Source organism: Pseudoliparis swirei, chromosome 22 (assembly GCF_029220125.1).
Source record: "Pseudoliparis swirei isolate HS2019 ecotype Mariana Trench chromosome 22, NWPU_hadal_v1, whole genome shotgun sequence".
Lineage (NCBI taxonomy): Eukaryota > Metazoa > Chordata > Actinopteri > Perciformes > Liparidae > Pseudoliparis > Pseudoliparis swirei.
Genome location: NC_079409.1, coordinates 15,977,153 through 15,999,277, shown reverse-complemented (window position 1 = coordinate 15,999,277; position 22,125 = coordinate 15,977,153). Strand labels below are relative to the sequence as shown.

At 42.6% G+C, this 22,125-nt stretch overlaps 1 protein-coding gene across 1 annotated transcript in view; it reads left to right on the top strand.

The window, feature by feature from the left end:
* The first annotated feature begins 2,881 nt into the window (after positions 1 to 2,881).
* The window catches only part of sntb1 (syntrophin, basic 1), a 35,359-nt gene continuing 16,115 nt past the window's right edge, over positions 2,882 to 22,125 (top strand). The window contains exons 1-2 of the mRNA XM_056443898.1: positions 2,882 to 3,602; positions 16,072 to 16,327. Coding sequence (XP_056299873.1) covers positions 3,068 to 3,602; positions 16,072 to 16,327 — 791 coding nt within the window. The 5' untranslated portion in view covers positions 2,882 to 3,067. The remainder of the gene's footprint in view (positions 3,603 to 16,071; positions 16,328 to 22,125) is intronic.

The following is a 22,125-nucleotide window of genomic DNA, read 5'->3' as shown; positions in this document are numbered from 1 at the left end:
GGCTGATGCTTTTATTCCGACAGTCTTTAGTCTAAAAAAAGATCAACAGTGTCGTTCGCCTTTTGATGACAGTTTTGGATTTTATTCTGAAAGTTCATAAACTAGTTTCTCTCACATGACTGCAGCATGTAAGATATGGAGCAGCTATGCATATATTGCACATATATTGCAACACATCCGTCACATTCAACCCCATTCAGTCATCCCCTCCAGTAATTTCAATTCAACTGAGACCAACTGCATGTGCTTCACCAACATTTCTTTGTGTCTATTCTGCTGATTGACAGTTGGGGGCGGCGCACAAAGAAGTGTAGCAATGCACCAATAAAGGTTAGAAAGTGCAAGTGAAGACCAGAAGCAAGTGAACATGAGGGTAAACCATGCACAATTATCATTATGAGGGAGGAAATGCACTCAATGTTGGACCTCAAGGATATACATAATGCATGTTGGTTCAAAAAACATTGAATGTACTATTTACTAAAACTCTACAAGGCACCTTGAAATACTACAAGAACCCACACTATGGTGGTGCAGAATATGGGTGAGGAATATTTCTACAGCCTCTGTTTTGGCGGCTGTAGCTCAGTGGGGTAAGAGGGCCGTCCTGCAACCGCAAGGTCGTGGGTCCCCGCTCTCCCCATTAGTTGCAAGTCGAAGTGTCCTTGAGCAAGGCACTGAACCCCCAGTTGCTTCCCGGGCGCATCACTGCAGCCCACTGCTCCTTAATAACTAAGGATGGGTTAAATGCAGAGAACTAATTTCCCCTTGGGGATTAATAAAAGTGTATATTATGATTAAACTGATTTCCTAAAATGGTTGCAGTGCTCTTGAGCAAAAGACTGGACTCTTTTAACTGCAGAAAGCCAGTCAGTAGATCAGCAACATCCCATGTTGGATTGTGTGCCTGTGTGTAATCCTCTGTGTAGCTGCTCCCTGTTGCGTTGGAAAAATAATGTATGAAGCTGAATGAGGTACAAAAAAAAGTTCATTAACAACCTTTAAATACCACCACCTTTAATACGAGTGTGTTTGTTTGTTGGTTTTGAAGATCATTAGCACTACAAAGAATGTACATTTCATCGGATAGCTCATTTCCATATAAAAGAAAAAAAAATTGTTTCCACACCTCATTAAGCCAAAGAATTCTTAGTATTTCTGTTTCAGTCTCTTCTCAAAATGAATCCCCTTTTGTGCTCAGTAGTAATGATCCATTGTAGTTTAGAAGGCGGGCAAGTGAGGAAGAGTGTGCTCCTTCACAGCAAGCCTTTATGTTCATGTGATTACACAATGTGATTAATTATGGCACACACACACACAAACAAACAATACTTAGCATCATGATTATATTGTCCTTATTTCTCATAGTTTACACATGTCTTTAGGTATAAATATATAAAATAGGCCGTTATGCCTTTTAGAAGAAGCTTGGCTTTATGTTTTTTAGAACTTAAACTTTAAAAAAAGACATGAAACAGGTGTGTTACAAAATATTTTGGGGAATTAAGAAAAGATTGTCAGTTTGTGTAGGTGGCCTATGATTTTATACAATATGGGTTGGTGTTGCTTTTCTAGAATAGTATAAAATAGAATATTCTTAATGGCACTCAGGCAGAAAGATTGACAGTCACAACCCAACACAAATCACAAATCATCATCAATACAGAAATGTGAGCAAAGCTTGTATATTGAAATCTAACAGCATGAGGCTACTTTCATTTTACTTCAAAATGTTGTACCCTTGTGTATCTTTTTGTTTACCAATGGAGGCTTTCCTAAAGGTTTCACTGTAACCCTCACCGACATCAATTTAGAGCTACCAGTAGGTGTCGTAGCAACATTGCTAATATATAGCTCAGTGTGAGGTCGGTTGATACTGAACGCATGATGACATGCTTAAGACTGAGGAACAGCTTTAAAAAGAAGATGCATTTTTACGGTTCTAAGTTTTGTTACATCCTAAAATCGGTAGCTTCTCTGCACATTACGTCCTCATTTAAGTCCCTCACGACAGCTGCTGGTTGTTTTATATTCTGGTTTCCTCATGTGGCTGCAAAGCTGCATCATGGCTTTTGTCTTCCTGTCAGTCTTCCTGTCAGTCTTTCACAGGACTTGAAACCGCGTAACAGCCACAGAGAGGTTCCAGGCATCGCAGTGATGATAACACGAGTTGCACCCGGTTTGTGTTTACTGATACGAACTCTCACGGGCCTACAATGCATAATAATAATGCATACGAATAATGATAATTAAAATAATAATAATAATAATAATAACAACAATAAGAATAATGAAATAATAATAATAATAATAATAGAGATGGTGAGTAAATCCTCGCAATCCTTTCCATAGCTGTCACAGCCTCCTGACAAGACGAACTATTTCTCTTTGGAACATCTAAAACAGGCACAGGCGCATTCCTGCACGTGCATAACTGCAGCGTAATAAGACGTTCAACAGTGACGTCCCACTGGGAATTTGAAGACGGAAAAGTCAGTGCGAGTCATATTTGGATTATTATATTTGTTTAATCGTGCTTTAAGGTTGCTGCCATAAAAAAATGAGTGTTTCAGATCCACGTGGCCTAATGACTCACAACAACAAGTTAATAGTTTCCCCCAAAATATACGTTTATTTCCTTTTATGGTCGGTGAACATCCATATATTTTAACATGATAGCATACAATTGTATTAATTATATTATCAGCAACCTGATACGAGTTCATGAATGGATTTCTAATATTGTTTAGCCGTCTTTAACTGTGCATAAACTGTCAGGTCTCAAACATTCAGGGGAAATCATGAAAGCATATTTGTGCACGCAGGATCTGAAGATGGGATCGGCTGACGGCGGGGGGAGCAAACTCCACCCAGCAGATAGGATCTGGGGCAGGCGGAGTGGGGAGCAGCTTGCGCCGAAAGGGTCGGGCTGGTTGGTCGAGTCCCGCTGAAAACTTCAGAGGGGCGAAGTCCAGCCTGACTGCGAGGGAGACGGGGTGGAAGTTAATGTGTGAGAGCGTGCTGGGAACAACATCACACGTCTGTTTTTTAAAGAAATGCTCCAAAGATGGCGGTGGTCATAACGACAGGAGTTTCAGGTGCCTCCGGAGTACCAAAAAGTGGATTTCTTGAGGTTTCGGTGCGGGAGCAGTGGCACAAAGTTTTGGTCAACTTAAACGAGGAAGCGCTTACGTTAAGCTGCGAGGAGGGCTACGGGAACGAGAGTGTCGACTCCAACGGCGTTTCTAACGGATCCTACCTTGATAACAATAACGCAAACTCCAACAACGGTCCCCAAACTGTGCGCACTGCGTTCACGGACCTCCCGGATCGAGTGCCGGAGTCGATTGCCAACAGAAAGCGGTGCGTTAAGGTGAGCAAGCAGGAGGTCGGAGGACTCGGGATCAGCATCAAAGGTGGGAAGGAGAATAAAATGCCCATCCTCATCAGTAAGATATTCAAGGGACTCGCAGCGGACCAGACCCAGGCGCTTTATGTCGGGGACGCCATCCTGTCCGTGAACAGCGTAAACCTGCGGGACGCGACCCACGACGAGGCTGTGCAGGCGCTGAAACGGGCCGGGAAAGAGGTGACACTGGAAGGTAGGCAAGCTGGACAGACGCGTGTGTGTGTGTGTGTGTGTGTGTGTGTGTGTGTGTGTGTGTGTGTGTGTGTGTGTGTGTGTGTGTGTGTGTGTGTGTGTGTGTGTGTGTGTGTGTGTGTGTGTGTGTGTGTGTGTGTGTGTGTGTGTGTGTGTGTGTGTGTGTGTGTGTGTGTGTGTGTGTGTGTGTGTGTGTGTGTGTGTGTGTGTGTGTGTGCGCGTGTGTATGACAGAAACAATAGGGTGATTCAAAGAGGATGTATGGGTTCGGGAACATCGAATGCATGACCCAACTCATTGAATATACTCACACAAGATAAGGTTGAGGAAGACCACATGTGAGTGTTTATATTGATATCTCTTATAGAGAAGATAATAGTTTAGCCAAAGTCCTTCTGTTTTCTGCCTCATTTTTATGTAAACTCATTATAACCAGACTTGGACATCCCGAAGGGAACTGTCGACTTTAACATGCTAACCCCAAATCTAAAACTAGCTGATAAAAGGCTGAGTTTGTTTCGTGCATGTCATCCAGCAGATCCTTGGCACACAGGGTATTGCAAGGTTTCTGTCCTACCAGCCAGTTGATTGCATTCAGTTGGCATCCCAGGTGCAAATCACTCCCCGATTAGAGGAAAAACAGCAGCACTCAGTGTCGAAGCCTGGGATTGAAAACCTCTGCTGTTAGATGTGATTTACTTCCCATTGAAGAAAGGAGTTAATGGCAAGAGCGAAGAAAGAAACATATTGTTTTATCATCAAAGTCAAAATGTGTTGTCTCCCAAACATAAAAACTACACAACAAGAAGTGCCATGGGAGAAACACATACACACACACACACGTACACGAGTGTAAAGACACACAGACACACATCATTTTACCCCCTTAACACAAAAACACACTCACACACACTCTCTCACTTATATACACACGCATGAGCATGGTGATGACACTTCCCAGGGGGACACACGGCTATACTGCAGAGGAAAAATCAGGTCCCAGCTGAAAACTTACCAAGATAAGAGAGAAGGAATAAAGTGGGCAAAGAAGATGTGGGAGAGGGAGAGATGGGAGAGATGGGAGGGGGTCGTAGCTGAAATGTGAATTTAATGGGGAAAGTGCTGAGAGGGAGAACGATGGAAATAGATGTAACAGAAGGAGAGCTAACGAGGGAGGCTAAGAGGCTGATTTATAAAGACGACAGCGGAGTTTAACTTAAGGGTAACGAAGAGACCAAAGTTCTCCACAGCTCCAAATCTGAAAGCAGTGGCACATCGAGGAATATCACAAAGGGGTGAAGTGCCTTTTTGTGGGGTTTCATGGACTTCTGGGGTCATAAAAAGGTTCCTAACTTGTGACCCAGCATGTTAACTTTCATCTAAAATGCTTTTTTTTTTACAATTACGTAATTTTTGAGCTTTTTTATTCCTGAGTGGAAGATATGAAAAGAAGAAGACTGTGAGGAAGGAGGTCAGGAGGAAACATCGGATTCAGCTGTTGGGAAAGATGGTACACGTCTCATGGGAGAGGAGTGTGCGTCTGTGTGTGTGGACAATGGAGTAATTCGGTATGTAAGGGACCTTGTATTTGTGATCTGTGTATTTTTACTGTGGTACTGACAAACCATCTTGGAAACTCATTAGGAAGATGGAATACAAATTCAGCAAAAATAGGCAGTGGCCACTCACTCACTGCAGCCTGATGCAGGCAGAAGTGCAGCAGAATGACCTTGTGGTCAAAAGCTGAGAGGATCACAGTTCAGGCCCGCATGTCGGAGAGCATCCGCTTGGTTAAAGTGTCCCCTGAGCAAGACGCCGGCTCCGTGCTGGTTCTCTTCTGTGGCTCAGCATGCAGTCTGAAAAGTCCAAAGTGACTTTCCCTCTGGGGGTCGGTCAGGGTTCTGCAGCTCCACCACGAAGCCCCTAGCAACCACAGCCACTGCCATTATAGAGGTGCAAAGAATAATTGGTCATCCACAAGTAATGTCTTCAAGTACTTGTACATACTATTGCTAATTCAAAGCAGTGTATAGCTTGTACAGTGCACTGCAACTTCAGCACCACACGAGAGATATGTGAACTAGTGAGGTCCACCTGGAGCACCGCCTAAACGGGTCACCTGTGGTGAGATGAATAGAACAAAGCCATTGGTGATGCTATTAGTCAGACAGCACGCACGATACCAGGATTCTGAAATCAAAGCAGCTACACGGGATTCAGCCATCCTTGTTTCCATTATTACCTGTGCTTTTGCTGTTCTAACAAGTCAAAATGTCTGCTATGAAAAAAGGCTGTTGTCACAGCAATGGAAGGTGGTTTTCTGACAAAAAGGCCTTTTAATTTTTTTTACAGAGGACAATGTTACTGGTATCAGCTGTGCTTTTCCTACGATGACAAGTCAACATGTCTGCTGTGAGAGAGGCCTCCCGAAACTGAGCCAGGACACACACACACACACACACACACACACACACACAGGCAGTCCTTGCTGAATTGTCTCAGTGTCTGAAAGCTGTACACTTTTCTGACTTGACAACTGGAGGGGGTTGAATCTGATGATTTGTACAACTTTTCCAAACAGGCCATCTGAGCTTCACGCATCGATTGGCCTCTTTCACAGCGGACATTTTGATTCGTCATTGTAGGAAAAGCACATGTGTTTCTTATGTCTCTATATGCCATGGAAAGAACCTGTAACTAAAGTAAATACGTGTAATTAAGCCATTATTAATTTGATCATATACTTGTGCTTTACCTACTGCAATATGTCAAGTTGTTTAAACTCAAAAAGCCCTAATGTCCAGGTGTGTACAAGAGATCGTCAGCAAGAGGTGGACTTCTCTCTTTAAAAGGACACCGTTGTTAGTCAGCAGATGCTGCCTTCACTTACCCCGCAGATAACCTGTGAGATGCTGTGGATGTCAGCATCAGAACACAGGACCCCTTTAGCTTCTGGTGATAAACAACTTCATAAGTCCCTGGTGCAGGAATGGGAAAACTTTACGGCTGCCAGACGCGGCTGCAAGACGCGGCCACACAGGGATAACTGCTCTTAATGATCACAGCTGTCCTCGTTCTGCCCTCATTGCACTGTTTCCTTTTCCTCCCATTGTTTTCATTTTTGTATTGGTTTTTTAAAAACTTAATGATGATTGAAAATTCAGTCCAACCATGTGGGTGTGAAGTTTATTTTCCCCTCAGCATGAAGAGCAATTTGATTAAATTAAAAAAGAGATGAGAAGTTCCTGAAGATAGTTGTGTAGCTCACATGTTAACGGTATTTCCATATTTAGATTACACAGTATTTTGGGACCAGAAGGGGTTGTAGACGCCACACAAGGAGAGGTCAGAGTATGTATTTAGTCATATTTATGTACTTTGCTGATCGTATATGTGATCATTCATAAAGTCACATGACGACTGAACAAATACTTCTCAAGGTTGACTTGCTGCAAACAGGCTAAAAAGATTTCCACTGACCTCCCAGTTGTACAGGCTGTCTGAGTAGCCAGTGGTGTTGGTAATACTCAGTATATTTAGGAGTGAAAATTGTATTTGTCTTCTCACAGGAGCACACAGTGAAATTGACACTTGCCCACAAGCTCTGCCCCGCTTTGCTGTTGCTGCCCATCAGCACTAAACGGTGTCAACGTATTCACCATCAACATTCATAGTCATTGCGGCGGTGGCTCCCCATCTCTAGTTGGCAAGTTTCCTGCTGGAAGACAACCTCTGACAGCAGGCTGTATCCTCTGTAGCGAGCTAGCTCGAATGAATTAATTCAATGAAATTGCCGGCTGACTTTTTGTTTCAAGCTGACTTGTTTTTAAAAACGAGGACCCTGTAAAAGTGATCTTTGGCACATCAATGTGGTATCATACTAAAATAGCATATAACTAGAACGGGCACTCGGTAGAGCGCATATATTAGCATATCACAAGATTGGGCATTGAATTATGAACATTTTGGCATTAGTTGCATGCCAATTGGATAAAAATTGACCGCGCTATTGGTAAAAATAAGATGTTGACCTTTTCGTGACCTTGACCTTTGACCGGAGCGATCCCAAAATCTAATCAAATGGTCTCCGGATAATAACCAATCATCCCACCAAATTTCATGCGATTCGGTTTAATACTTTTTGACGTATGCGAATAACATGCTCGCACGCACGCATACAAATACACGGCGATCAAAACATAACCTTCCGCATTTTCAATGCGAAGGTAATAAGTAACCATGTAACCTTAAATAAATAATGTGCTGCAAACATCTTGGCCTAAAGAACCTGCAAGGTTACTACTGAAGGGCATGCTGATGTTTATAGATGACATTAGAGCACACAAACACACTGTTTAACCCATTCTTTCCACTTTGCTGTTGTGGTTAAGAGAGGCTAATAAAAAAGACGCAACTAAAGTAAAGGTTAAATAAAGGTTTAATAAAAAGAAGAAAAAACCCAAACCCTTTTTAAATTCTGAATATTGCTCATACTACCACCTACACACACAGTTCATGTGGAAAAAATGTAAAGGTACGGTTGCTAAGCTACTCGATGAGTAGACTATGTCCGGGAAAGAGGTTAGCCAAATACGGCACACCAAGTTGAAGTATTGGAGATCACAAAGGAATGGTGAGAGAAAACCCTCATGGTTGAAATTAGCAGGAGTTACACCCTGAAAGAAAAATAAACCAGGTGTATTTCAGTGCACACACACTGTGGAGGTAACTCCAAAGAGCCTGGAAGTCAAAATACAAGACAGAACATCTGCCACGATTCAGCAGACAGGAAATGAGTCGGTGTCCTGTCGGCTGCCCTGTTCATCCCCTCACAAGCCCTACCTGTCATCACCTGGCATCTGGAGGGCTTTGTCTGCGAGTGTGTTCATGTGCTGCTGTAAGCAGCGTGCCTGGCAGCTTGTGTACATGCACGTGTGTCATCAGCAGTGCGGTCTAGTCTGATGCTACAGTCGGGATATGTGGTCTAGTGTGTATGAGGGCGAGAGAGAGAGAGACAATGTGCTGCCTGTTGATGTCATTAGAGAAATGATCATCTCCTCTGCGTCTGTTTGTGGCGTCTGACTCGGAGCAGATGATGATGGTGATGACGATAACAACAGCGTTGCATTGTTGTGGTGAAGATAATACATTTAATCATTCATTCCTTCGGGAATGTTTATTTTACAGCCAAAACAAAGGCTGAGTCAGAGAGTCAAAGCTCATCTGTTTTTCCTGTTTGCTTTGTTTGGAGAAGACGGAAACTCCTTTTCCCTCCAGGTGTAAGCACTGGGTCTTTGGAGCTGACGTTGGGTTTGTTTTTGTCCTGGTTTTCTAGTGATGGTTGTCGTAGAACTAAACTCAAGAATGGCTAAGTACTCCACTTAAATGCTTTAATTGAAATTTTGAAAGACATTTAAGATCATGACCAAAACATGACCCATTGTAAGATGTGGACTTCTGTTGAATCAACAGCCTACTATATGAACTGCAATTTGTTCACAAGTGGTTGTGGTTTTAATCAAGGATGATAAATTATGGAAATCATGGAACATGTAACTCACTGGTATAAAGCTGCATGATGATAAAGATAATATATAGTGCCTTTCACTCTGTTCTCTTTTTTTAATTTGAGCAAGTTGTTGTATGGTGGCATCAGGGGCGTACTTGTTTAATTATGGTTGATGCGCTCACCATTTTTGAGGTCTGACGTCTCTTTAAGATATGTAGAGTACCTCTTGGTCTTATAAAGATTAAGTGCAATAATTCAACATGAACTACCTCCTGGCCTCCTTCGTTGCTGTTGATCACGGCACATAAGCGGTCTACTATGATTTACCACTTGAATATATTTTTTCAATTTGTCCCTGATTTTAGACAAAACTGTTATATCTCCAGCTGGCAATCCTTTTATTTTACCGGTAGACTTTATCAGCTTTCGTTAAAATAGATTATCACGCTTAAATCAGCTGGCCCCTGGCCTGAATCCTTTACACTTTTCTTCTTGTTTTTGGTTTTAACTCTTTAAATGCCTTGTTTTATTACTCTCACTAAACCCGTCTGCACACCACTTCAGCATGTGGAGCTTGATGCTTGACAGGCCTGCGGTGCCCAGTTATGGTTGCGAAACTGGGGTTGAACAATCGCTGTTCTGCTAAATGAGTGAAATACATTTAAACACACGGTTTACGACCCCCCCCCCCCCCCCTCACACACACACACCGCTAAGCCTCAGCTCTATGTGATACTATGTGGGATATGAGGGTTTTTTCTGACTGCAGTTAAACATATTACGGAGATTTCTGGCCTTCAATATTCAAATCATTGTTTGGTGTAATGGAGATGTTGCATATAATGCGTCCTTTTGAACACCTACTCTATTTTCATCTGCTTTACTTTTTGTAAATGGGCCCTTGAGCACCACAAATCGTTCTGTTCACTTTCTGTGAACAGAATTCACTGAACTTCATTCCCATAACCAAGACCCTATTTACAAGCAGAATAATATAGTATGATCAGCTATACTTGATACAGAAGACTTATGGTCTATTAATTAGTTTACTTCAAGTTCCAAAATAGTGTGCTTTAAGGTTTAAGGTTTAAGGTTTTTTATTTGCCATCTGTGCCTAGACCAGCAGTCCAGACACATCGGAATTATTTTTGCAGGGTTCTCCGAGTCAAGAGGTACAAAACAACACACTATAATAACAGTAACAGTAACAATAATAGAAATATGAAACATATCTCAAAAAACACCGTACAAAAAACACACTGTACATAGTGTGGTAATGTGTATGTATGCAATATTTACAGTATAAACAGTAATAAGTATGTAAGTAGGCTAGTGCTGTACCTGGCTTGTAAAAGGAAAGAAGGAGGGGGAGGGGACAGTGATATGGGGATATTGCACATGTTCAGATGTTGGGGGAAGGTTGTGTGGGGCTATTGCACTGATTGTAGTGTTGCACATTTTTCACAGTTTCAAGGAGTGCCTCTTTCTCAGTAGCTGTGTTGTGCCATCAGTCTGACTGTGGCAGGGAAGAAGCTGTTGAAGAAGCGTGTCCTGTGGGTGACGATGCTGTCCGCTCGGCTGTGTCTCAGGTTGTATGTGCAGTGTTTGTGTCTGAGCAGAGAGTGAGCTGGATGAAGTGAGTCTCCAATGATTCCCTCTGCTCTTTTCCGACAGCGCTGCACATACATAGAGTCCATGGACGGAAGTTGTGTCCCTGTGATCCTCTCCGCGGTCCTTATGACTCTTTGCAGAGCCTTCCTCTCTGCCTGTGTGGTGTTTCCATACCACACAGTGATGCCTGCCGTGAGGATGCTCTATCAGTCCTCTATTGGCCTGGGTGAGAGGGCAACGGTTCAGACCAGCTTTCCTGAGCATCCTGATGAAATAAAGCCTTTTCTGGGCCTTTTTCACCGTGGCTGTGGTGTGAAGAGTCCAGCTCAGGTCAGATGTCACCTGCATTCCCAGGAATCTGTACCCGTCAGCCCTCTCCACCTCAGTCCCTTTGATGATGAGAGGCTGTAGAGGGGGAGGGTTCTTCCTGAAGTCCAGTATTATTTCCTTGGTCTTGTTTGTGTTGAGGATGAGGTCGTTCTCCTCTCCATAGACCAGGATGTTGACTCATCCCCGCTCCCCTTGATGAGCCCCAGGACGGTGGTGTCATCGGCGTATTTGATGAGGATGGTGTTGTCCTGGGTGGAGGTGCAGTCATGGGTGTACAGGGTGAATAGTTTGGGGCTCAGGCAGCAGCCCTGTGGGGATCCTGTGCTGACTGTGAGCTCGGTGGACACCCGTCCTCCCATTTTCACCACCTGGGGTCTTTCTGTCAGAAAGTCCAGAATCCAGTTGCAGGTGGGAGTTGGGACGCCGAGGTCTGTCAGCTTCTTGATTAGTTTTCCCGGGCGGATGGTATTAAAGGCAGAACTATAGTCCAGGAAAAGCATTCTGGCATACGTTCTGCGGCTTTCCAGGTGTTGCAGAGTGTGGTGTAGAGCTATTGCTACCGCGTCATCCACTGATCGGTTGGGGCGGTATGCAAACTGGAGGGGGTCGACATTGTCCGGGACTGTGTGGTTGATGTGGGCGAGGACCAGTTTTTCTAGGCACTTCATGGCGACTGGTGTGAGTGCCACTGGCCTGAAGTCATTTAAGGTGGGTGTGTCTGGTTTTTTGGGGACTGGTATGATGATGGAGGATTTAAAGATCTCATAATGTCTGAACCCATCAGCTATCCATCTGATGACGCAGGCCTCTGGGGTCAAAGGCCGATGCTTCTCGGGTTCTGGTGTAGCCGGTCTGAGGCAATCCTTCCTTTAGCGTGTGCTGCTCATTGTTTACATTCCGAGTTGCAACTCGAGATGCAAACTTGAGTCTGGACTTGAGAGGCGACGCGCACAACCGGATTGTTTCAAGAGTAGCCAGTTCTCCAGTTTCAAGTTTAAACAAACAAAAAAGCCAAATCATTGTCAGACGATAGCAGGCGGGTTTGAGTTTGCATTTTGTCTCTTGCGTTCCTCCAACTTTGCTTTCCACATGGACTCTTTACCTGCATTCAACCAAAGTGGCTTCGAATTTCTCAATAGTGACGGTTTGACATACATTTCAGAGTTCAATGTGGGTAAGTGATTCTGCCTGAGCATTTTTACATGTTCCATGTCAAATTCCTTCTCTAAAAAGTTTCATCCTTACTGTTCATTGTTCATTTAAGGCGACATTTGAACTCCTTTGAGATATTGGTCCAAATCTTACCAAAAGCTTTGAGGGTGGATTTGTAAAGGCTCTTTGTGCTGCTGTGGTATCCAGCTACCTGGTGCCGACAAGGAGTAAAAGCCTTCACTCAGAGGAGCTTTTTTCCTCTATTCTACCTCTTTGCCCTGCTCTGTTCTCTCTCCAGCTTCCACCAACGTAGGAACGACCTACAGCTGAATGAGAGGAGGGTTATTTTTCCTCTAGTACATTTTCTCAATAAAATTAAAATCCCCATTGAAGCATATGCAATAAATTCCAATGATTTGGGGCCTCATTAAATACTGTTACGGACCATTTCAGTGAAAACGACACAATGAGGCTGATCTAGTAATTACACCTTGTGGTAAAGAGTGGAGAGTGTGTGCGTGCGTGTGTGTGCGTGTGTGCGTATTCACTGTGAATGTGGGTTGTGGACGTAACTGAACACCTCATTGGAAAATGTGTAAGTGAATGGGGTTGAATGAGTACAGTTATACAATTTAAGGGAATGATATTTCGATATCATGAATGGAAGTGGCTTTCTGAATGGTGAGTCGTACAGCTGGTCTCTGGTGAAGCACTGCCATCCAGACATCTGCATCACGACTCCTGAAACAGCACGCCACTGTTTCCAAATGAAGTGGAGAGTAGGAGTCATAATGAAAACAATTGACTGTGTGCGTGTGTGCGTGCTTGTGTGTTCTCTCACTTTGTCTCTCACTTTGTCTCAGGCACAAAAAGAAAAAAAGGAAACTAAAATGAAACAGATGGGGGGGGGAGGCCATTTGGATTGCGGATCTTTTTATTTGACTTGCGTAACTGTTGCGTTCAAATGATGGTCCAATCAGTACGCGCCATATCCTCTCCAAGTTCTTATCCTGCTGTTGATGTTATTGTGCTCTGTTGGTGCTGTAATGAAATGGAAACACACATTTAAACACTTCCAGTGCAATGATCACATGGACTCCACCCCATATATTTCCCCCTCCGCTGCAAACAGTTACAGCTCTATTTCTGGGCACAGTGACGCTGGTCCAGAAGTTTACATTTGCTCCCTCCAGACTGACATTGTGAAAGTTAACTGAAGACAAATTACCCACTTAACATGCATTTGATTTGTTTTAATTATGTCAGCTCAGAAAAGAAATGGATTGTAAATAACCAAAGTTCAAAGCAAATTAAAAAAAATCCCTAATCAAGACTGCAAAATTGACATTATTAATTACTTAAATCATATAAACACACAATTAAACAACAAATAGTCCAAAACCCAAAGAAATGTATTATTTAGAATGATGTAAAGCTGAGAAAGACAAACATTTTAAATGCTAAAACCGGATAGTTCTAGGCCTTTGTGTTTGATAAATTTCTTCAACAACTAATCAATAAAAGAGATTTCTATCCATAGACACTAATTGTTTCAGTGCTACTCTGTCTGTCTTTGTTCCACTCATAATTAAGTATTAAGTGAAGCTGTGTAAAGACAGATTTATGGTCAATGCAGGAGGTTAATGGGAGTCCTCTGGAGTCATGAGTTTTGATTTATAACTCTGCTTCAGATTTCTCCCTTTGATAGCATCCCCCCCAACACTCAACGGATGTATTGTACTTGTAAGGTTGTATCACGCATTATTAGATTCCCCAGCAGTAACCGTGTTTAAATTGTTTCATTAACGATAACTTTAAAGAAAGATAAATAAATCTCTAGATCCAGTATTTGAATAGGATCAATGTGGCTCACATGGCTAGAGTTTGCCACTATCGTTAAATGAAATAGTGCCTTCGATAACAGCAGTCTAATACAAGGCTTAATAGTGAATATGCGCGTGTGTGTAATTTCCAAAGCCCAGACAAACACACACAGGAGATGAGGAAGACCCTATGAGTTTGTGTATCTTGTACCAAGTCTATCTTAAATTTGAAGACCGTGTTGCGTTTTCCTTTTCTAAATTCAAATCCTACACGTCCCTTCAGTGTCATCATGGCTCCTAACGGACATAACCACACAAGGTTGTCATCATCCAATTGCAGCCGATTCGATCTTTTCAGTCCATTGAATTCACTTGTATTCTATCTTGTTATGATGCATTTTAACAAATGGATTGTTCAGTCTTATAATCTGATCAGTGTGTGTGGGTTATACTGCTGTGTAATTGGATCACGTCGTCGCCACAGGTCCATTGGGGACATTCACACATCGTGGCACCGTCTCCTCCTCTGTCTCTGTCAGCCTGTCATCTCTCCTCTACAGGTTGGCAGTTAAGCGTGTTACACACTCTCACAAGGTTTCATAGTGCTTCTCCCAAGGATACTTCACTTGCTGGATTACTATTGCCACCAGCCGAATGCCAATTATACGCTGTGAGTACAGTAGGCTATGCTAATTTAACATCCTGGCCTAACCAAGGATTCAGAACACCCAGGATATAGAAAGCGTACTGAGCTCTCATTTTATGACTGCCTCTCCGTTTCTGTCCTGAAACATGTGTCTTGTCCTTTTTTCTCCCCTTCTCAAAACCTCAAAACACAGGCAAGTAAAAATGGTTGTCAAGCCTCCAATGATCGAGTTTGACGTCTACAAGTAAAGCTTTGTGTTTGGAAATGGAGTTTTTGGGGACATTTGGCAGCATACACTGTGACTGTCCTATCGGGTCGTATTCAGGTTACTTTATTCATACCCGTAGGTAGACTTGTTTCGAAATGGAAAGGTGAGGCATTCCTCTCAATTACAATCAACAGACATGATAAGAGTACACAAAGCCACAAATCAGTGCACTGTTATTATTCTAATTTGTTCAGCTGAGTGATGGCTGCTGGAGCAAAACAGTTTTAATATCAGGAAGAAGATGAAACTCCCCGTGCAGAAGGTGGGAGTCGTCCTTTAGGATGGAGCCGGTTATCCGTTGTAACTGAACAGGAGCTTCAGTGTTTTACGAGCGTGACTCTCTTGATGCTGCCTGCCTGTAGCAGCAGAGACGAGGTGTGAGTCATCAGTGCAGTTTACAGCATAAATACATCACACCTGAGTCCGTTTTGGCTATCAGCATTTCAACATTTGCTGTTGTTAAATTGACAGCAGAGACTGTGTGAGCTCATCGGAATGTAATCGCTTGATCAACTGGGTTTCCTGCCGACGGCGATAAGCATGCGCTGCTTTGTTTGCATGGCAGAATAAAAAGTTCTGCAACAGTTAATTTAACTATTTAACGTATGTATTTCGGTCTAACTCCATCCTTCATGCAAAGAAAGCTATTGAACAGACTCCTGGTCAAAAACTGTTTCCAAAGACTTCTTGAATTCAAGCATCATTTATGTACAGAGATAATGCCGAGAGTTATCTTTCTATCTGATGTCAGTAATACTCGCCAAATGCCCGAGGTACCATAATTAAACAGTTTCTATTTCTGCTGTGTATCTAAACTGTGGTATCCCCACATCCTGTTTCTGGAACAATCTATCTTCATTAGTTTTAGCCTTTTAAACAACAATTTGTTTGTTGCATCTGATACATTACAGAAAAACATACAGTAGATTATTCTCAGATTTAACATGTCCTCTGTGTTCAATTTTGTTAAAACCAATGCCAAGAGACTTCATTGTGAAGTGAAGCCATACAACATCTTTAAATGAACCCCCTACTATACGAAAAGTATCTCCAGAGCATTTTAATCTCTAGATGTGCTACACACCGTGTCTCACTGTATACTGGAAATCTCTGTTTTCCTTTTCTGCCTAGTGAAGTACATGCGTGAGGCCACACCGTATGTCAAAAAGGGCTCCCCTGTGTCAGAGATCGGCTGGGAAACCCCCCCTCCTGAGTCTCCTCGCCTCGACTGCCCGACCATCATCTCCTCTTCCTCCTCCTTCTCCACATTTGACCCTGCGAGCTCTCCTACGCAGCCCTCCCTGTCCCCGCAGGGCGACAGGAGGCGCATACCACTCAAGATGTGTTGTGTAACCCGAGCCATGACCACACCAGACCCCGAGAACAGGTAGGTGAACCACACACACACACACACACACACCATAGAAAATGCCTGCATAGTCATTCTTGAGCTGAAGTTTGCTGGAGAGGCCGCTATCTTTTTCAGTTTCTCTTAATTGCTCCTCTCTTGGGCTTCAGATTTACTGACTAATGACTAACAGTTCATTGAGTAACTCGCATAGTTCAGCCAGCCAACTTGTGTTATCATTTTTAAAGATGTATATCTTCAGTAGCTACAACTGGGCTGGGGAGCCTTGGTCTTGTAATTACTGAACATAATTTTAATGTGTGTGGTTGACTGCTTAAACTAGCTCAGCGGCTTTACTTCAGTACTGTCCTTTGCAAATGCTCCAAAGTTCAACTTTCAACCCCTTAAAAGATGATTACCTTAATGAGCCAAAGGTTAATCAATCCTGCTGCGCTCCTTTACTCAACAGTGTGACAGAGAGAGCGGAGCAGAGTAATCGCAGAGGAGGGATTACCCGATGCTGTCGTCTCAGGCTTGTTCAGTCAGACTTTCTTCAAGACAGACATTTGAAGTGTCACTTTGATAATTCTCAGAGGGGAGAGGGTCTGTTAGGAGGTGTCATCAAGTTAATTGGCCCAATCAAACAGCATGGGGGCAGAAAAAGATTCCCTGTTTAAATATTTTTGGTGTCTGTGAATGTGCTCTTTCTGCCCCTGTAGGATCTCCCTTCTCTCTTCTTATTATGTTGTTTTGCTTCCTGCTTGTCTTTTTGTTTTGTTGTGCCGTCACTCTGGTGATTTTCACTTTTTCCAACTTGTTTGTGTTTTTTTCTGGTCCCTTTTGTCTTCTAGCTACCTTTCTTTACTCTCCTGATGTCAGGTCTTTGTGACGGGGTGAGGCTCAGGCACAGAGAGACAGACTGGACGCAATATAAATAACAAAAAGCACTCTTTAATGAGGCAAAACAGTTCCAAAAGGGGCAGGCAGAGGATCGTCAGTCAGGGCAGGCAGGGAAGAAGCAGGCAGGATCAGATACGACAGACAGGACGACAGGAAAAAGACACGGAACTAGAGACGACAATCCGACAGCAGACAAGGGAAAGACTGACACAATATATAGGGGGGGAAACAGGTGTACGACATCAGACAGTAACGAGACAAGAGTGGCTGAGGGCAGGTGCAGGGAATTAAACAATTAAGACAGAGAAGACACAGAGGAGACACAGGAGACACGGAACACAGGAGAAACAGAACAGGGTGTTACACCTGATGTCTGTTCTTCTATCTCCATCCTCTTCCTGTTATTGTCTCTCTTCATTTATTTCATTTTTCTCTCTCCACAGCTCTGTGTGTCTCTTAATCATTCCATCCCTCCATTCATGCGCGTCCTCTGCATATGTATGACTTTAAAAGTGTAGGACAGTTAAGCCTCACTTGGCATCGGAGCTTCAGACAATTGAGACAACATCAAAGTGAAGTTGTAGCGGTGAATTCAAAGTCCCTCTGTCTGTGTAGGCGTTGGCAGCTCAACACTGTGACTGTAAAATGTAAATGCTAACAAACACAAACAATCGATGCAAAAAATACTTGAAAATAAAATGGCAAATGAGAGCACCGTGCACAGATAGAGCAAATGGTTCTTCTGTATGGTAAGATGTTTATTAGTGTCAAAATAAAGAAAAACAAAAGTACATTATTCTTGACAGAAGGAAATGTAGTTGTCGCTTTTCTGGATGGGAATGAATGCGTTTCCGTCTTTGTCGAGTAAGTTAGTGACAGAAATTGCTTCCATGAGCGTTTTCTCTGTACTTTGCCCGCGGCAACACGAGCACCGCTGTGACTCCTCCAGTTTGAAACGCTGACCAGGATCGGAGGCCACGCTCACGCTGCATGCTGCAGGTTTCTCCTCTCTCCCAACCTTTTATGCGATGTTTCGTTAATTGCCTCCAGCTCTCCGTACAGACGTGAGACTGGTGTTGTTCAAAAGGGTTTTGCAAAAAAATAAATATCTAAAAGTACTTCTTCACAGCTACATGTGAAACGGGCTATGAAGTTTCAGATAGTAAAGGATTACCCACCTTCAATTTCAGCTGCAAACATTTTGGTTTAAGTATTACATATTTTAGCAGCACAGTAGAGTTGAACATTGACTTTGCTGGTCAGCCAGTTATACAAGGAGTTGGGGTCAATAACTCTCTTCGTGACGAGGTGAGCTGTTGCCTTCCAAAGATAACGCAGTGTGTTGATGAAGCTGGCCAGATTGACTTTTGTCAGCTTGTATTTTTTCATGAAGGTCCTTCCTTATCCTCACAGCCAGGATGAATTCCCCTTTGACTCGCCAGTAAACAAGTGTTGAGTAAATGTTGACGTGGAAGGGCACCCAAGGTGAAATCTGGTGGTTTTCTTTCTTCTATATCCATGAAACGTGCAATAAAACTGAAAAGTCGGCTGCTTCTCAATATAGTGGTGTTTGATGTGCATCAGATAAAGATTGCATGGCGAGACTAAACCGTTCCTGTTTTTCTTATTTTGGGCTCAGAGCCGAAATGGTTCAAGAGGCTTTATATTAAGTGACAGGCTTATCTTTTCATACGAGACTCGGTGCAATGTTGCATCCCTCTGAGGTTTTCCCTCTTCATTTCAGCAGATGCTGTTTAAACTCGGCGAGGGCAGACAAGAGAGAAGGATATGAAAATGTACATTGATGAAAAGAGGTGATATAAGACATGGAAAGTAAAATGAGTGGGTACAGTATGTATAGAGGTTGTGCAGTAGGAAAAGGAAAGAAATTGAGAAAAAACAAGAAAGGCGGAGATTTTCAAAGATAAGAGAAAATAGAATGGAGAGCGACAAGAGAGGAAAGGAAATTAGCTCTTAAAATGGATGACATGTCTCTTGTCTTTCACTATTACAGTTTTTTTCGTTTGCTAAGCGACCGGGCATGACTGGAGTCACATGTGCAAAACTCTAACTACAGTCTGCACAGCAGCAGTTCATGTGGACCAAACTCTACTTTGTTTTTCATTGCTTGAACACAGTTTTCAAAACTCTACACACTTATCCCATGACTTTAACCACAACCTGCACAACACTGTGGATTTACAGCACTTTGTTCAAATGCTAACACACTGCTGTCAAAACTGTGAACCACACATTCAAAACGGAATACATTTCAGCCTGGTGCCTTTCAAACATTGCTGATTGCAATTTCAGCTGAAAGGCTAAGCAGGTGTCTTGTTTTAGACTTGTTAGTGAACACACACACACATATATAGATATATATTACAGTATATATAGGTAGAGCTCAGAAAGACTCATTTTGGAAATGGAACAAGGAAGACGGGTTCGTGGAGGGAGAATGGTGGCAGGGAGAGGGCGGATACGTGGAGGAAGACAAAGAGCTGTTATTCCAGATGAAATAAGGGCTACACTTATAGAGCATGTCATGTAATGTCGTGAACCAAGTGTTTGGTCACCACCCACATGACCAAATGTCTCTTTTGGAAGCCATGCGTGCCGGATGTGAGGATACGAGTCCAGAGGACTGCCAGGGATGGATAAGGCACTCCAGAAGGTTCTTCCCCAGGTGCATGGAGAGAACATTAGATGTGATGTTGATGAAAACATGTGGCCTGATGCTAGAGGCAGGATTAGCCCCTCCATTATTTGTTTGAATTACAGTATCTACTTTTAGTTTCTACCTTTTTTTTCTCATTACTGTAATTCCGTAAATTACTACAGAGTATTGAAGCAAACTGCTAATTGTCATTTACCTTAAAGAATTGTTATGTTCTAAAAAATTTAATAAATCATGTGAAAGAATGTCACTCTTTTCTTTGAAGAAAATATTACTTTGTTTGAAGTCACTGAAATTGTTCAAACTGTAAAGATGAAAAGTTAGTATTTTCTGTATTGGTGTTTGATGCTCGTGTTTTTACTCTGTGTGTGTTCTGAGTGACAGTGTGTGTTATCTCAGTGAGGGTTGTGCATGTTGTTTGGCTGCACTGAGCGTGTTTTGAGCCATGTGTTAAGAGTTGTGTTGCTTGGAATGAGTTTTGCAGGTGATGTGAACTGTTTAGCTCAGGTGACTGTTGGTAGTGCAGACTGTAGTTAGAGTTTTGCACATGTGACTCCAGTTGTGCCCACTGTCGTTTAGCAATCGAAAAAAACTGTAATCTGTGTCATCACTGAGACAACATGCGTGAAAACCCTGCAGAGTGAATGTAGGAGACTGGAAGATCCAAAGGAAATGGCTGTGTAAAGGGAGGAAATGACTCCTGACAGAGCTGTACGCTCTCCCCAATTCTCACCTTGGTCAGGCGTGAACCAGCATACTTTGTGAAAACATTTGACTTTACTGATGTCTTAAGCTGTCCCGATTATCATTGGTTGAAAGCAGAGTCGGCCTACCGGTTTTAATTCCATATCTCATTGCATATTTTACCCAAACAACCAGCAGCTAAGAGTAAGCTGAACTGCCCATGCACAGCTTGTATACAAAACCGTATTGGATCATTTTCATGCTCGAATAGCAGCTTCAGAAAAAGAAAGAAGGTACAAAATCTGAAAATATAAACTATGTAGACGATTCAAGAAATGAAACATGGAGACTTCAATTCTGAGTCGGAGCAGGAGGGCAAATTGAGAAGCAGCATTCAACAAGAGCATTGAGTGCAGAAGATCCCTCAAGTGTCAGCTAAATGTCCAAGAACACTGCTGCCAGTTCCACAAAAACACAAAAAGAACAGGATGGATGTCCTGTCCTGCAAATGCACACAAGACTAACCTCGGGTCAGAACTGTAAAGATGGTAAAAATGCTTTGATATAACCACTTGGACATAAATCTGTTGAGGGGATATCCTGAAGATCAGACGATTCTAATGCTTTTTTTAACCTCAGAGATGTGAAAAGAAAACCAGTTAAGACTACTTTTTGACAGTTTTCTAAATATATTAATAATCCAGCGACAAATGGCCACAAAACACACATCCTCTAATCTAATTTAGAGAACTCGTCTATGTAGAAATGCTGTTGCATATCTTTTTAAAAGGGAAATATTTAAGTTCCCCATCATTTTAAAAGATTAGCATTCACAGCACCGAAAGACCGGCAACTGAAATGCAATTTGCTTCTGAAGAATTACCCTCAAAGACTTGAAATGTGACATGAGCTGTGCTTTACATAAACGTGAGACGAGTCTAGGGATTGTACATGTGAGGCAACAATTAGTCCACGGTGAGTCATCACCTAGATTTAGGTATAGGCAGGGCGGGCCATGACAAATACCAAACGGATTAAATCTTTCTTTTCTGGTTGCCTGTGACAATTGATTCCAATCAGCTTGGATTTGTTTTGTTGTATCAATAATTCAACAATATTATCACACACATGTTTGCTATAGATGGCATATTTTTGCCATTAAAATATTTCTTTCATGCAACTGGTGTGTGTGCATGCAGAGTTCGTTCATGAATATTTACAATGCAATTATGGCGTGAATCACATCTGTATGCTGGAACAGACCTACAGTACTGAGCTTGAATACATATTTGCAATATACAGTGCTAAGCCTGTGAGAACAACTACCCTTTGATCATGTGAGACGTGATCTTCATTTAGGCAGGATATATGTAAGTCCATACATTCAAGTCTATCCACAGGTCATCTAGTCCATGTGCTGCTCTCCCAGTGATTCCCCATGTTAACGCATTTGGTCATGCATGCTCCAGATGGGTAATTGAACCCAAAAGCCACCCAACATCTTGGCAAGAAAATGGCAGATAACACTTCCTCTCGGTCTAGTATAACTCAAAGGAGTCAAGTTTTTGCTCAAACA